Raw genomic sequence first — 17,873 nt, 5'->3', positions numbered from 1 at the left:
GTATACATATAATTATTTTGTTTATTAGGATTGAGAACTTCTAAATTAGAATAAACATTATGGAATTCAATGTAATAGTATTATATAATCTGGACATCATGATGCTATTATATGATGATGATGATGATAATGACACCAATACCTAGTTTATGCAGAATTGTACTGATATCTTAAAGATTCAGAATTTTTACTAGGGTTCTTGAGGGTGGTATGTTTTGTTTTTGGTCATGTACCTTCGTTTTCACAACATTTGTTAATGGCACATGTTGTTAAATAATAATATAAGGCTTTCTTTGTACAAGTATTGTAAAACATTTTTTAAAATGAATATGTTATTGTGATTCGTGACATATTTCTTCCGAAATATGTTTGCGAGTATTAAGAAACCGAAGAAGTATTTTATACGTAAATAGCGTAATGATGATGATGGCAGAATTGGCTTTGTTGGTTTGGACTATACTCAAAGCAGTTGGTTTGCATGCGTTATGCACACCCACTACTTTGACAACTATATCATACTGGACTATTCCGAGGATCTATTTTATCAGCTTTTTATGTTAGATTAATGAAGTAGTTGTAGATGGTATGGGTGATTTGCTGTTTTGCTTCTGAAAATACATAAGAATATCAAATTATGCATAGCGCATGTGGAACAAATGGGAGGAATCTTCATGCATTTGAATTTTTCATATATTGTAAGGAATATAAAAATGAGACAAAAACATATGAGATAGATTGTAACCAATATACTATGAGCAAGCTTAGTCGAAATTCCCAAACGAGCATCCTAGTGCTTAACTTATTTTGCATGTCATAATATAAAAATACGCATTATGTACTTTCGTTGGTTAAACTTTTAATGAAACTACTAACTAGGTAGTGCTCAATCAAGGATATATTGGACTAATGTTTAACATTGAGGTGCTGTGAATGATAGGTCACATGTTCAAATATTTCCTCCCCTTCTTTATAATGTCTTTGTGGCTCATATGGAATAAAAAAAACTAGGTAGTGCTCGCGTTTCCGGCGTGGTTGGACGTGGCCAAGGCACATCATATTGGCTCATGCTTGTGTTGTGCCACACAAACACAACCAAGATCCAAGCACGACACGTCCCCTCACGCTTAGACAGGAAAAATCCATGATATATTTTGTTGTGCCTTTACGTAGCGAAATTTCTTTGTTGTGCCATGTTATACTTGCCTTCCATAGATGCGCATAGGCACAATTCATGGCTCAACAAGCACATTAATATGTTGTATTGTGTCTGTGTTGTGCTCACGTTACCCAAACAACGTAGTTTCATCTTTAGTTGGTTAATGCTCTATGTTATTTTGAATATTTTGGAACTTTATATCCTCTAATGCTTTCATTTATCTTGGAATATGTTTGCTGACCAAGGCAATACAAGTTCCTTAAAATCATAGAACCGATTAGTTTTTTTTTTTTTGATAATTCATAGAACCGATTAGTTTATTATATGATTTTTGGGACTCTTTTTTATTAATGCTTCAAATGGATAATAGTTAATTAGAAGGATAAAAAGCGAAAATATCTATAATTCTATATGTCGCTATAATTAGTTTTTTATATACATTTTTATGTGATATACGTACCAACTTCGATATAGAATTCTCATAATTTGGCCAACATTTGGATGACATAAAAGACGGCTAGTTAGCTACTACTAGGGATGTTTTTTCATAGTTCTTTAACACGACATTCTATTTGACATTTCTATAACTATACATTATATGACGAGAAGATATAAAATAGTGAACAATAATTGTTTCTCTTTACTATACTCCTTTGAAATTATCTCAAATTAGATATTATTTTAATATTTAAGAACAGAATTAAGTATTTAACAGCTGACTAGTTCTTAGAGGATGAGGGAGCATTATTGAACTGGACCATGGTCCAATGTGTCATGATCTATTCAGTAATGACCTGCAATCAAGCACCAAATTGTGAAAGTCATCATAAAGAGGAGAAGGTAGTTTGTGCATGTGAAGGAATTAAATGAACTAGCTAATTATTCAATTTGAGAGGAGATTGATACATCTATCCGTTGGAAAGTTTTGGCACCTCGATTTCTGCTCTTCGCCACTTGGGGTTGTAGTATGTTTCAAGGGTTGGGTTGTTTGCCCAACAAAGCGGTATGTGAGCTGGGTTCAGAACATTGTGAAACAATTCGGTCCATATCCGAGTAGACTACCCATTAAAAATAGACAATTAGAAAATAATTACTCTGTTGAGTTGCACTTTATTGACTATTAATATCTATTTTTGGTGGATAGAGTAAAGGGGAGGATGTAGGTTGGGTTTGTGGGGTCCGTTGACCCCACTTGAATCTAGATTTTTTGAAAATTTTCTTATTATAATTTGAAATTTTTTGGAAATTTTATGGTAAAATTTTTGAACCAACTTTATTTATATCACTATAAAAAAAACCATTGAAAGGGAGAGGTTGTAGCTCATTGGAGTACCAGCCCGAATTCTAGAGCATTGCCCAAAGTTTGAATCCTCATCCCAACAATATGTTGGACATTTAATTCTGGTTGTTAACCTTGTACCAGTCTCTGAACTAATATATGCCATGTAGGCTAGTTCCTTAACAGGGGTTGATTTCGGATCAATTATATTTCCTAATAAAAAAACTATTAAAAAATAGTAATTTTATTTCGATCCACTTAATACATATCCTAGTGAATCCATCACTAGGATAGATTACTCACCGGATAGACAAAGTTATTTCCAATTTGACACAATCCAAAAAAGACTTTGTTTTGACCAAAAACATAATGATGTCTACACAATGCAAGTTTGTTCAAGTCTCTTCAACACACTTTTGGGTTTTGGCCCGACCATCAATAATGGCAAAAGAGTAGGCGCATGGATAAAGCTTACTACTCACCTCATTTTCCTAAGTTTCTTTCTGTTTTTACTGCTATAATTTAGTTCCTTGTTCTTAAGAAAGTGGGCTGCTTGCTTGTGCATCAGTCTGCTAAAGGAGGCAGACCACAAGTGGTGAATTTTTTGTTACCTTTTTTTATCATGTTTTCAAAGATTAATGATTATCCCTTTTAATAAGGTACAAGCAGAATTAGTTACATGAGAGTTTCGATCAATGAATCTACCCTTACAATCGAATATCATCTATTTCCTCCGTTTCTAAATAAGTGCAACACTTCTTGTTTTCACTTTTGCCAATGCATTATTTTAACCATTAATGTCTTCAATCATCAATAAGTAAAAATTATAAAAGTTGATATTAAAAAAATTCACATTCAGACGAATCTAACAAAATCCCACATGACTACTATGTTTTTTCTAAAATGTAAATCACCAAAGCTAATTAAAGTTTAAACTCTGAATAGTAAACACTATGCAAATGTTGCACTTATTTAGAAACGGAGGAAGTATATCACTACTTTTAAATATTTCTAATGTTATTAGATGCTGGTATACCGTATATGACTATATGTGAGTTTAAGTCGAGTCATCTGTCTCTAATAAACGTCATATACTATTGAAGCTAACTTTAACCTTTAATTACTCCACAAATTACTTCCTCCAACTTCAATACTCAGGTCTCCCCTAGGAGAAAGGAGCGTATGCACCAAAAGTTAGACTAAAATTGCGCAAAAAGAATAAGGAAAAAAGTGAATATATATGAAGATAGAAAATATCATCCAATCTCAATTTTTTAACTAAGAAAAAACTATGCTTCCTCTATTTCGTTTCGTTTTAACAAATGAATATTTTATATCTCACAAATAATACCTCTTTGTTACATCTAAAACGAAACGGAGAAAGTATTTAGGTTGATGAACCTTATAATGTTGTTATGTATCAGGACTATAAGTGGAATATAGTATAGTATATATTATCTTTATTTTCTCTATGGTTCCTTAATTTCTTTCAAGTGGGGTGAAAGAGCTAGTGGGCTGTGATCTTATTTGTCAACTATGTCTACTTGGGGTGGTGGGTAAGTCAACTACATGCAGGTTAGCATCAACATCAACTAATCATATAGTATAAGTTATGGATTGAATGGTGGATTATTCAACTAAGTAAAAGTGTATATAATAGGCCACACGATTTAATTACCCCATATTGGATATCTTATTTTTGTTAATTTTGATAAATCTTAGCTGGGATCGCAAATCCTAAGTTTGTTTATGAAGAGCGGATTGAATTGTATTATTATCTATAATGGATTTCTTCTGTGTAATACTAATTGATAGAACCGAACTAAGGATTTTTGTGGTTCCAGAAGATCTAGCTACAGGAGAACCAAGAACAGAGAATTTTCCCCCCTTTTCCGCCCGTTAATTGATTGAATGATTTATCATGCACAAAAATAAATTGAAATTAATAGGTGGTTTATAAGGATATATAATAACTTAGTTATATAATTAAGTCACTATACATTAAGTCAATATTATATTTGAGAGTATATAAGAGAATGTTCCTAACAAAAGAGGAACTTCTCAACTAAACCTTCGTTTATATATAACTTATTATGTACAACGAGCCTCCTACAAATGAAGAAAAGAGACAATATGATTGATCAATTGATTACAAATTAGGAAGTATTATAGTACAAACATTAGATTAAAATAAACCTAATCATGTACTAACTCCTCATGATTAGTTGAATATTGTGCTCCCTAAACAAGCTAATTGCATTTGAGAAAAATCACTATTAATGTTATAAGAGAGGACTACTTTTAGGTATACTAATGACGATTATAATCTGTACACAACTTCTTTGTCAGCAAATATATTTAAAGACTATTCCATATATAACTTTAAAATTACTGTAAAGCCAATTACCACACCTTTCCAAAGAATAGTGATTACAAACAATTTTCTCTAGTAATTGATAAATTAACGGATTAAGCTAAATAATCTCAATCCTCTCTTCCAATACGCAATTACTATTACAAATTAAAACACAAATATTTGAGGGTTATTTGACGTAATTTAAATGCCCCAATACTCTAATATCTTTTTTCGTCAAATCTTGATTTAAAAATAAGATTAGTAGGGTAGGCCAAAGCCTTGCCAAGCTAAATTGTGGTATGATTTGGCCTAATTTGATCGGTTTAATCGAGTTTAAACTCGTGTCAAACTATAAATGATGCTTGTTCAAATTTGTCTAGCTAAGTATTTATATGATATGATATTGAGTTATAACTCGGTTAATTCACTTCTTACAAATGGATCAAGTTGAGATTTGAGCAGAACTTGTTTTTAGGTAATCATAATTCAAATTGTTCACAAGTTGCGCTGGACGTTCTCATGTATATGTAAATATGTTAGCTATATGAAACAAGATAAGCACATGAGAAATAAGACAATTAAAATCATAATTTATGACTTTAGGTGCTTAATTATTTTATAATTGACTGTTAAACTAATGATGATCTTATGCAACCTCTTTGACAGCTACTAATACTGACTAGTCCACATACAAGTTACAAATTACACTTTATCTAGCTACCATCACTTTCAAAAATTATAAAATTAAAATTAGTGCATGTAACTTGTAACTCTTCAAAGCCGGCATAGTTGACCACCACCTATATTAAACTCTTTTAGACCTCTCCTTAATCTTCCCACAATCTCAAAAATTAACCTAATTTATTACAAAAAACAAATCTAGACTTTTTCCTACCTATACAATTGCTCAAATATTAAATAAACAAACAAAACCTAAAGACTTTTTCCAAAGTCAAACATATGTACCTTCTTCTATATATTGTTTTGTTATTCTTCACCTTCTTTTCAACCAAATCTTATTTGTCTCTCATACATCTTCTTCTTCATTCTTCCTTTCTAAAAATGTGTAATATTCCAAAAATATCATGTTTCAAAGGAGTTTCATACATGTTATTATGCTCAAATCCAAGAATTAAGCTTATATCATTTGAAGGAACTACAAAAGTTATAAAAGGACGTTCAAGAATTAAAGCAGGAGAAATAATGTTTGAGTTTCCTGATTGTGTTGTTTGCCATGCAGACTCATTCTTCCTTGGTCGTCCGATACCGGCACTCGCCATCCACGACCACCTCGTCGCTGGACGTTCGTATTTTGTCCTCCCACTCGACCGCCTTCCTAATGGTGGACCTCTCTCCGCCGCTGCCTTACAGTCTCTATCATCTCCTTCACCTAGTAAAAAAGATAAGAGTTACCCTAGTAGTACAATGAATTATTCTAATAATTTGTTTAGTGGTGGTAATGACAATAATGGTAATAATAGCCCTTTTGAGTATATTAAGGATAAAGATGGTAGGGTAATTATGATAAAAGTTGTACCAGAGTTTATTACTAGGATTATTAGTCCATCAATAAGTCCGAATAATAATAGTAATAGTGATAGTAATAGTAATAGTATTAGTAATCTTATATGTACGACCCCAGAGTTGCAGAAACAATATGAGCAACTTGTTAGGGCTAAAGATCAAGGGTGGTCTCCAAGACTTGAGACGATTTCTGAGCATAAGATTAGGTCTTCTCCTATTAAGTTATTGCGTTTGGAGTGGAAACAAATCAAGCAAAAACAAATTTGATTAAGTATTTAATTAATTAGCACATATATAATTACAATTACCCTTTTAATCATTTTCTTTTTTAGTATAGATTTTTTCTTTTCTTTTAGCATAGAAATTTGGTTGGTGAAATGTTAATTATATGATGGCAAATGATGCACAATTAATGCATCATGATATATGATTTTGGAGTTAGGAGTTGTATTTGTGGTTGATGTTGTAAATGTATATATAGGTTGGTGTATGTTGATGAAGAGCTTTTATTGGCATATTATATCTACTCATCATTTTTTCTATATTATATATACTTACTCGTTTTCGAGATAAGTGAAACATTTCTTTCTTTTATGTGACAATTTTTTTACGGATATTGTTTCACTTATTTCAGAAAGGAAGAAGTAAAAAAAATCATGGGTATACCGCCCAAAGGCTTAAAAGAGTAGTGCGACCACTCTGACTAATACTCCCTTTACCTCTTTGATATATGTTGTTCCTAGATTTAACAATAATCACAATTAGCTCTAGTTCATTTTAATTAGTATGCAACCAATTACCTCATTCTCAATGATTGCAAGAAAAATAGCTTAATAATCCGGATTAATTAATAACACAATTCTAACCCTAGTTAATTGTAGAGAATTTATATGGAGTTCAAGCCACATTCTACAAACATTCTGGAATGCAAGAGATATAGATGCTTCATGATACAAGTCAAACTAGACAATTACTTCCTCTGTTTCGAATTAAATGCAATAAAAGAATATTTTATGTCTTACAAATAATACCTCTTTGTTGCTTTTAATTTGAAACGGATCGGAGGAAGTATATGGAATTGTTGAGGAATAGGCCAAGCCATTAGTCTAAGTTAGCTAGGAGCCTAGGAGTAATTCGTCAATGTAGAAATTAATTGGATGATGCAAGCTAAGTTACTATCGTAAAATCATAGTTTTGATAAACTGTCACAAGTCTTTGAAATTGTAGAGCAACTAGAAGATGACTCGTATGATCGTATCCATATGCGAAGTTAGATTTTGGTATACATTTCTTTTTCTTCTTTTTAAAGTTCTTTTTTTAAAATATACACTTAAAATTGGTTGAAAATAAATATATATGATGGAAATATTATATGATTAGTAATTACAATCAATTTATATTATGTCAAAGTTAGTTCCTAAAATGATTAGATCTAATATTATGTAAGGATTATATGGCTAGTAATTTCAACTAATTTTCATATAATCGCAAAACTAATATCTATAGATTATAATTACATATAATAATATAATATAAATATGATTTTTGTTATCATTATGATATACTAGTATAAGTGTTCAGTTTTTAGTTATTACATGTATTTGATATGTGATATAAATTATATATATAGTTCCCTTAAATTTCAAACGAATAAAGATAATGTCAATTTATGGACAAAGAATTTTATTTATCAATATATATATCATGTGGCGGACTTAAAAATTATATGCAAGTAATACAACGGGTCACTAATCATAAGTACATGAAATAAATATCCGAAACAGTATTGGACGGGGTCTCTTCTACTACTAATTTACACTTCTATCTACATTTATATATACACTAAATTTTTTTTTGTATATTGTTAGCCTCAAATAAGGTCAAGTAATCCCACTTCTATCAATATGCATCTGCGACGGCTTAGGTAGGTGATGCATGAGAGTAGGTTCCAAGATTCTTACTTCTATTTTGCTTAGCTTCTTTATTATTTGTATTAGGAAGATATAATATTTAGTTCCCAAGAAGTAAGATTCTTGTATTATATATGTAGAGACATGGATTTTTACTTTCTCGTTTCCGTAGAAGCACGTCAAAAAGGAAGATATTACAAGTACTTTTTAGGAATCTAGCTAGATTGAGCTATTGAGAAAAAATGTAGTTCATCATGAGGTTTCTAAGCATAGGTTTTGTTAATACTCGTTCAAGTATTAGTGGACTTTTGGTGGTTTATTTTTATTTTTTTTAGCGTGGTTTATCTTTACTTAAACATGAGAGGTTTTCACGTTAAATTTGCATTTGTCATTACTTTAAAACGTTTACTCTTTAACTTTATGCATATTATTTTTGTTGATCATTTCCACGTAACTCCTTACTAGGGTATATATATTCATTACGACTAATCCATGAAAAATATATTTCGTAATAGAATCATCTGCATTCTCATATTTAGCAAAATAAAAACATTATTTAATGTTTATATGAAGTAATAGACAAATAGCTACACCCACAGAAATTAGGTACATACAAAGAAATTAATGACACTCTTTTCTAAGTATATAATTCTGTCAAAGAACCAATTCAACCAAAAGGTTAAGGAGGGGTGGATGAGATTCGATCTCGCGACTTTTTTGTCACGCTGGCTTTTGATACCATGTCAAAGAACCAATTCAACCAAAAGTTTAAGCTGATGGTTGAGGCCCATAAATAGATTTATACTCTATCAAATTCTTTATATCATTGCCTCCAATCCATACATATATCCATTTTATTTGTTTTAATTGGCTCATTCGAGAGTTGAATAGTTTGTTTTTTCTTTTGAAGTTGGAGTTGAATAGTTGAGAATTGAGATTTAGTGAGGTGAGATTCATGTGTTTTTGCAGTCTGCAGTCGTGGTCCATGCATAGCGGCGGTCTCAACTCTCACGAGTAATCTTTGGACTTTCAAGCAATCAAGAGGATTATTCATCGAATCTCTTTATGGAGTTGCAAAATGATAAGTATGATAGTTTTTTTTTTTTAAAAGAGCGATTAAACATAGTGATATAAAAGACTTTGACCTTGAATTTTAGGTACCATTTCTATTTCGATAGTCGAGATCAAGTTATTTTTGGACTATCATAACATGTTTGAAATATAACGTATTTGGACCCGAGAGTTGTCCCGAGTTGTGTTGTGTTTTCGAACTTGATATGTTTTTTTTTTCATTCCCATTAAAATATATTACGGAATATTTAACATTTAAAATGTACAAATATAATAATGTGGACTTAAAGCTTGATTAAAAATTAGTTGAGATGGTAATTGTGTCATGTATAATAGCAAGAGGTCACGGGTTCAAATCTTGTTACAAGCTAATTTTATTATATTTGTATAGATGTGGTTATAAATAAAACTGATAATATGTACTTCTTCGGTTTTGTTTTAAATGAAATATTAGGTGAAATGACACTATTCATTAATCAATTTTGACTCCAATCTATCGCCATTATATAAAGAAAAACATAGTCAAATGGATCTTATTAGATTCGTCTTGATGCATACGATCAATTTATAACTTTTTTTATATTTTTACGTGTGCACAACTAAAAATATTTAACGATTAAAGAAGCGCGTTGGGTTGCGTGAAAAAATAAACATTTCATTTAAAATAGAACGGATAAAGTAATTGAATTGGAGAAATATCATCATAAACATTAGCATGAAAATTTCTACATAAAATTATTGACAAATTTATAATTATCTACTAAATGGACTCACTTTATTTCTTTCACTAGTAAAATGGGAGGCATTTCTATAACTAATTGTATTTTATCTACTAAAAAACAATTTACTTCATTATATTAGATTATATCGTACTATATTAAACCAAATTGTTCTGGAAATACAAATTTCAAAATTCAATACGATTATGATTTTAGTGTCAAAAATCAGATAATTTTAAAGAATGGCTCAAATCAAGTGCTATTGGGCCGGCCTCTGAAAGAGTAAGCAATGTAGGATTATACTTAATTTGTCTGGGACCATCAGCATATGTGGGCTCTTAAACCTTCGTTGTATTGTGGCCCAATATCGAATAATGGCCCAAGATCACTTTAGCAAACTATGCTAATTATTCATAGAATTCATCTCAAGATGTTGATTTTTTCTTCCACACCTCTGAAAATACTAGCACTTGTAATTTTGTATCATATACATCTATTATCTATAATTTGAATATACAAATTGAGATACATCTAATGAAATCGTATATGATAAGTATATATTTATAAAAAGATAATTCAAAGTTGATAAACTATGACGTATTGAATAATATACGAAATATTTTAAGGTGGGAGGTTAGTCAATATAGAAATTTATAATAATTTTTTATTGACGTTTAGATAAGACGAAAGATCATATTGATTCGTTCAAACCACACCTCTCACAAGTCAACTCATCTAACAGATGCAGGTCTAGACCAAAAAGTTGGAATGAGGGGGAAGACCGGTGAAGAAAATTTCCACCACTGAAAACTATAGTTGATTGGTTTTGAATATGTGATCCAGTAACCTTGTTAAATTTATAACGATATATAAAGTCATTGTATATAGGAAAACAAATCGCCTCAAATGAACATAAATAAAATGTGTTCTCTGTACTTGGATTTTGTTGGCTTTATTTAAACTTATCGAAACGTATGCATGAACTTGTTGAAACTTATTTTCGTTGCTTATCTAAACTTATTAGCTTGTTATTTTTTCTCTTTTTTTAGATGAATACACTTACCACCATGACATTTTGCTAAACAAAATAGAGGGTAAGATGACAAACTATATTCACCAACTGACAACCCAACAAAAATCAAATAATATAAGGGATGCAAAGTCTAGTTCTTTCTGTAGATTTTACAAGCACGGGTTGTTTGGATCTAATATAGGCTTAAGGATTACATCGCAAGAGTGGTCCCTTGCCAAACCAAAAACCATGCTTCATCAGTGACAAAGTAGAGGATTTGAAAATTCTTAGCCAAACATGTCATATTGGATCCTAACCTTTCAAGGTTACGATCCAACTAGAAGAAAGGATTTGGTTACAAATAAAGCGTTGCATACTTGCATGCATATATACCATAAAAGTTAAAATGATTTAAGATCCATGAAACAAAGTAGTACGGATAATTCGATATCATTTTTAAATTTTAGTTTTTGGTTTTAAAACTAGTTTTTAAGTTCGAAATACACCGCGAGTAATTATATATTCCATTTATTAATATTTTACTTGCAGTAATACATCAAATATATATCACTTGTCTTAGTGGTTAAGACATTAGTATATATGTTTGTGGTCACATGATCAAAACTTATGTAATGCATTTTTATTTTTTTAGTATGTGGATTACATAGCATAAAACACTCTAAATGAAGGCACCACGTGGCCTCGTTCCTTACTTAGAAACCCCTTTTGATATTTAGTATAGATATTGAATTTTGAAATTATTTATATTTATACTAATTATGTTTGTCTTCAAAACTGACAATATAATAATGATAGAAAAGTGCTATTATTTTTGGTTTTTATAATACGAAATTTTGTTTTCAAAAAGTTTGACTATGGATAGCAATAAGCCGATAACTAACATACTCTAAAATTATTAGAAACTATTTTTTTTTTAGGGCTATTAGAAACTATATATTAAATGGTGCTAATAGACTAATTTTAATTAATATTGATGAGTATAAGTATTAGACATCAACCAATTTTAAAAAAGGATATATTTCTACTAGTTGTATTATCATTTATCAACGGTGGAGGCCATTGCCCATCATTTTAGACTCATCTCAACTACATTAACTTAGTATTCGATGATCCTCTCAAAAAAAAAAATTAGTATTCGATAATATTATAGGGTCAAATGTCGTCTATAAACAAAATTGATTAAAAGAGTTCGACAAATTCATTGCAAGCTAGCTTGTTAATCGATATGGATGGAGGGGTATAAAGCGTTGTTTTTTTAGGAGTGCATTTATCATATACTCGTTATATTATGCATGGTGTATTTAAGGCTATTTTTTACTCATTTGCATAGCGAGAACTTCGAATGAGAAAAAAAAATTGGGCGTACCATGTTCATGATACACCCGAGTTTATGATAAAGATCGTACATTTTTTCGCTGAACTGTAAAAAAAACTATGAGAGAAAAATAACTGAACTAAATTGTATTGAACTGAAACTGTTTCTAGAAGAACAGAGCTTAAGTATTTGGCATGAGGGAAATAATTATTTTTGGATAAGTACCTGATTATAAAAGTCATAAACAATATAGTATAAATTGGGATTGATGTAGAATTAAGTACCTGATTATAGAAGTCATGAACAATATATCACGGACTTAGATTCCATTTTGGTAGTTAGGATAACGATTGACAACTAAACTAGGTAAAACCTTGTTGACTTAAAATTGCTTAATCCAAAACTACATAGTACTATAGTAGTATAATTAAACAAAAATGACTACCTACATAATCTAGGATTAGACTCTAGGATTTGAACTTTGAGCCTATTTCACATGTTTTATCTAATGCTATGTAACATAAGACATACACCCATGATTTTGACTAGGAAACATTGAATATTTAACATTATATTCGAATTAAGATCCATAATTTAAGGTTCACTAATTTATCATAGATTAGTGGCCAATCATAAGAAGAAAGGTCCAAACCTTCTAAGTTCATATGCCTCCAAAACTTGAAATTCATAATTTGTTCAATCTGCAATTTGCTAAAAAAATAAATTTTATTTAATTCATGAGGATAATGAATTCTAATAGCAACTATATATAAGGCCTCACAATCAGGTTGGGTTGGGTTGGATTCGTTTTTGGGTCATGAGAAAATAGGTCAAAATCCTTTGACCTAAACCTAACCCATTTAATAACCAGGTTGAAAAACTCAACCCTAATTTGATCCATTTAATAAACGGGTTACCCGTATAACCCCAATAACATATTTAATACATTATATTGAACAATAATTATTTTCTTAAAAAATAAAATGAGCAAGTTCACTACTGAAAGTATGCATGTTTAGAGTTTATTGGAATAATTATGACATATTTTAGAGATATTTTACTATATTTTAACCAAATTTTAGATTTATCAATATATTTTTTTCGAGAATTTTTATATGTTTAAGTTAATCAGATCAAAGCAGATCTGAGGTCGAAAATGTCAACCTGAACCTATCTCGTTTAATTAAACGGGTTCATTGTGTCAACCCATTTAATTAAATGCCAAAAATCCAAACCCTAACACACTTATTTCGAATTAGGTTCGGATCGGATTTTCGGATTGGGTTAACTTTTGTCAGCCCTACTATATACTTCATATATACTACCTCCGTTTTCTGTTAGTTGCAACGTTTGACAAATTGCACTATTCATGTTCTCTTATTTGACCACATTTATTGATTTTATATGTTAAACAAAATATAGTCATGTGGGGTCTTGTTTGATTCGTTTCGATGTAAGCTTTCATAATATCAAATTTTTATAATTTTTACTTACATACAATTAGAGATAAAACGATTTGAAATTGTACATTGGCAAGCGTGAAAGTCAAAACGTTGCAACTAAATAAAAACAGAGGTAGTATATAACTAATATAACTTGTCGTATTCTCTCATGTAGAAAAGCCTAGAAAAAGAGACTGATCGAGTGAAGTGTAGGTTAGGACCGTACAGGCCTATTTATACTTGTTATGTAAGCCCAAAGCCCGGACTAATAGAGGGGGCCCAGTCTAATATTTGCAGGCTTCTTAGCCCATAGGATTTGTTGAAGGGACTTTTTCTCACTTTCCTCTGTTAAACTTCTGTGTTTTTCACTGCACACTAATAAGTTAGTTGCAGAAATTGCATTAGTCACTAATCATATTCATATCCCCCAACTTTTACCACTAAATAGAGTCACTAATCAAATGTACATAGAAGTTTTAACGATATTCACCACAATATTAATGATGATTCGTATATTAACATCGAAAGGATACTTTGGTTAACTAATAAATAATGAGCATAAACCGAAGTTAAGCATAACAGAGGGTACTAAACTTTGCATAAAATTGTAATTTACTCGCCCAAGTTGTAAAAGTTGTCATTTACTTACTTAAAGTAGTACTCTGTTAACATTCTAAGGATAGTACAATTAACTCTCAGCTCAACTGCTCAAGCCTTAAGAGAATCTATTAAAAGTTGTTACCATAAAATGATATCAAACACGATCAATGTTTTTGGTTAAACTTTTTAATATTTGTGTATAACTCACCATATGATATCCATCTACAATTGTAGTATACAATTTGAAAGTTTCTTGATTGAAAGCCTTGATCATAAACTACTAAATTGTTCATAGTCTAGTAGATATGTTGCAAAACATGTTCAATTTTACTTCATAGTATTCATCTTGATTGTACTTATTGATTATCATATGAAATAAATTGATAAATTCCATTATTCAACATGTACGAGAAACCAATGCTTCAAGTGATTGTTTGTTAAAATTAGTTGTGGTTATTGGTTGTTTATTAGAGTGTTTGTGCGCCAACAAGTCAAAAGCCCATCAAAAAGCTGCTCCATGCAACGTTTTCATTTTGGCTTAAAGACCAGTTTTTCGGCCAATCAAAAATTCAATAACCAAACACTTTTTTTGTTGTTTGACCAAATTGAAAAGTCAAAAGCCAATGAAAAATCATTTACCAAACATGGCGTAATTTGAGAATGATAGTGATATTAGACTTTTAGTTGAGACAATTTGTTGATGCATAGTCTTGAAACTATAGCGCATAGCACAAAACACATGTGAGTGTTCCATATTGATATATAACGAACGAGAGATACGTTCACTTTCTAAGACAAAAGGCTACGCCCCTTATTATCATATGGTTTTAAGGTGGAATCTTCTTAATCTTGTAAAGTAGACTTTCTCTCCTTATGATAGGCGCGACCGAAGCTTATAAATGGGACTGTTAGTTACTCTAGGCCAATGGCGTCCAATATAATCATGCTATTAGCAGCTTGATGAATGGGGAAAATCTTAGCAGAATTAGTTTTCATGAGCGGCATACATACAATACATTTATAAAGAGGACACAAGGTGAAGATGCAGTAGCTATGATACTCTTTTGGAACATTAATTACTTCCTCCGTTTCATATTACTCGCTACACTTCTCAATTTATGGGCTCCTAAGTAATTTTTGGAGAAGAGAGATGTAGAGAATAAGGGACTCATGTGAGAGGAGGAAGATAAAGAGAGTTTATTACCCAAAAATGAAGTATAGCAAATAATGTAAAACTTTCTACAACGAAAAATGTAGCGAGTATTATAAAATGGAGAAAATACGTAAAATACCATGATATTGGGCAATCTGTTGAATAAGATATGGGAATATCATTGCTCGTGGATGATGAGGTAGTCAATAGTAAAAAGAGGACACAAGATATGGGAAAGACAGAGGAGAGTATGTGAGGAAACAAAAAGTAGGGCAAAAATAAGTTAAAAAAGAAGAAGAGTAAGGTTTTGGGTGGAGAGTGTGTGAGGAAGTAAGACTTTTTGCAGACTGTTGGTCTGCTTCTACATTAACATTCACAGGGCTCGATGTGCTGCACCCTCCTCACTCCTTCAGTGCTTAGCTCCCACCTCGACTTTCACATTTTTACTTTCTCTCTCTTCCTTAAAACATGCCTGGATATAGCAATGCCCATTTTCCCATTTCCCTCCTATTTTACCATACATTATTTTACTTCCGCCGTTTTATAATACTCGCTACACTTTTTATTGTGGAAACTTTTACATTACTTATATTTCCTTTTTGGACAATTAACTCTCTTTGTCTTTCTTCTCTCACATGGATCCCGAGTAAAATGAAACGAATGAAATATATTGCCATTCTTTCAAAAGAATCGAAAAAAGCTGAACATAATAGAATGTCTAAACTAAATATCAGAAAAAAACAGAATCATAACTCGTAAGAAAACTTTCAAAAACCGAAAACTGAGGATTTTTACCAATGCAAAAGGCAAATATTTATACAAATACCTCAAATATGGGGATGATGAGAGTCGAACTCCGAATCCCGATCATGACATATGAGAGTGAGAGTTCTAACCATTGGGATGAGACTGTATATTTGTTTGTTTACCATCTCTAATATCTTTCTTAAATCGCGTGCCTACTTTCATATTAAAAAAAAAAAGCGTAACTCATCCGTTTTACTAATTTTTTTATCACTACATTTTGCTTTTATAAAGTTTAGTACTCCCTCTGTATAGTACTCCCTCCGTTTCCTAAAAATCTTCCTTATTACTGTTCCTACAAATACCAAGGAGGATCCACTTGTGTGGGGTGTGGGTGGGTAAAATAGGAGAGAGAAAAAAGTTAAGATAAATAAATAAATAAAAAGAGGTTAAAGTAGGAGAGAGAAATAGAATAAAATTGAATTAATAATGTAATGGTGGACCGTATGATAGGGACATGAGAGGGTAAAAAAGGAAAAATAATTCCAAATAAGGAATACAGTAAAAGAGGGAAGATTTTTGGAAACACACTTAAACGGAAAGAGGGAAGATCTTTAGGAAACGGAGGGAGTACCATGTTGACGGTTCATATTATCGAATTTTTCTCTCTATTTACCATATTAATACTTGTTCTTTCTTATTAGTTTCTATCTTTTATGATAATTTAGGTTATGGTTAGTTCACCTTATTTTTTTCTTATATGATCTGATCTAAATTTATTTTTTCTAATCCAATATGATTTGAACTTATTTTTTTTATCTGATTTGATCCGAATTTATTGTGCATCGACAATCATATGATACAGTCAATTTTCATTTACTATAGTGAGATAGACAATTTTGGTTTTATATAATCACCTTTTATTTGTATGATATAAATATATAATCAATTGTTTAATATAGTCAAAATTTATATTATATAGTCAATTTTATAATCCGTTTTTATGTTATAAAGTCAATTTGAATATACAATATAATATTGTGAACTCAGTCCACCTAAAACATATTGAGCTAACAATGGATTGAATCCTTTACGAGGTTTAGTAATTCAGACTTCTAATAACTAAGGGGCCGTTTGGTTTTCATGAGGGTAAGGGAATGGAATCAAGAAAGGGGTAGAGGGGAAGAAAGCAAAATCCTTAGATTAAAAATGTTGTTTGGTTGAAATTTTTTGTTTCACTCTTTCCTCTTTTTACATCCTCCCACACCATCCTCCCTCTCATGTTTGTCGGAACCCCGCCGGAACTCCACCGTGGTCCCGCCAGCCGGAACTCCACCGTGCCCCGCCCAGCCGGAACTCTCACCGCCCCTGCCCAGCCGGAACTCTCACCGCGCCCCCGCACTGCGCCTGCGACCTCCCCCTCCCCTTTCAGATCTATCTTTTTCGCCTGCAACTTCCCTCCCCATCGTTGTCTTTCGGCCAGTTGACGTCCCCCTCCTTGCTTCCGGCCGTCGCACCTTTTCCCGGAACTTCTTCGAACGCGAATCCTTAACAACTAACAACAACTTCCT

At 31.4% G+C, this 17,873-nt stretch overlaps 1 protein-coding gene across 1 annotated transcript; it reads left to right on the top strand.

Moving 5' to 3' along the window:
* Positions 1–5,994: 5,994 nt before the first annotated feature.
* On the top strand, positions 5,995–6,582 carry LOC130591217 (uncharacterized). The gene has a single exon (XM_057394164.1). It carries the CDS (start codon positions 5,995–5,997, stop codon positions 6,580–6,582), a length of 588 nt encoding a protein of 195 aa, XP_057250147.1.
* The last annotated feature ends 11,291 nt before the right edge of the window (positions 6,583–17,873 follow it).

Source organism: Beta vulgaris, chromosome 4 (genome assembly GCF_026745355.1).
Source record: "Beta vulgaris subsp. vulgaris cultivar EL10 chromosome 4, EL10.2, whole genome shotgun sequence".
NCBI classification, from domain to species: Eukaryota; Viridiplantae; Streptophyta; class Magnoliopsida; order Caryophyllales; family Amaranthaceae; genus Beta; species Beta vulgaris.
The sequence above is the reverse complement of the archived record's forward strand: the minus strand, read 5'-3'. Positions and strand labels throughout refer to the sequence as shown.

Coding starts and splice junctions, on each gene's coding strand:
- LOC130591217 (XM_057394164.1), top strand. CDS start 5,995: ATGTTTGAGTTTCCTGATTGTGTTGTTTGCCATGCAGACTCATTCTTC.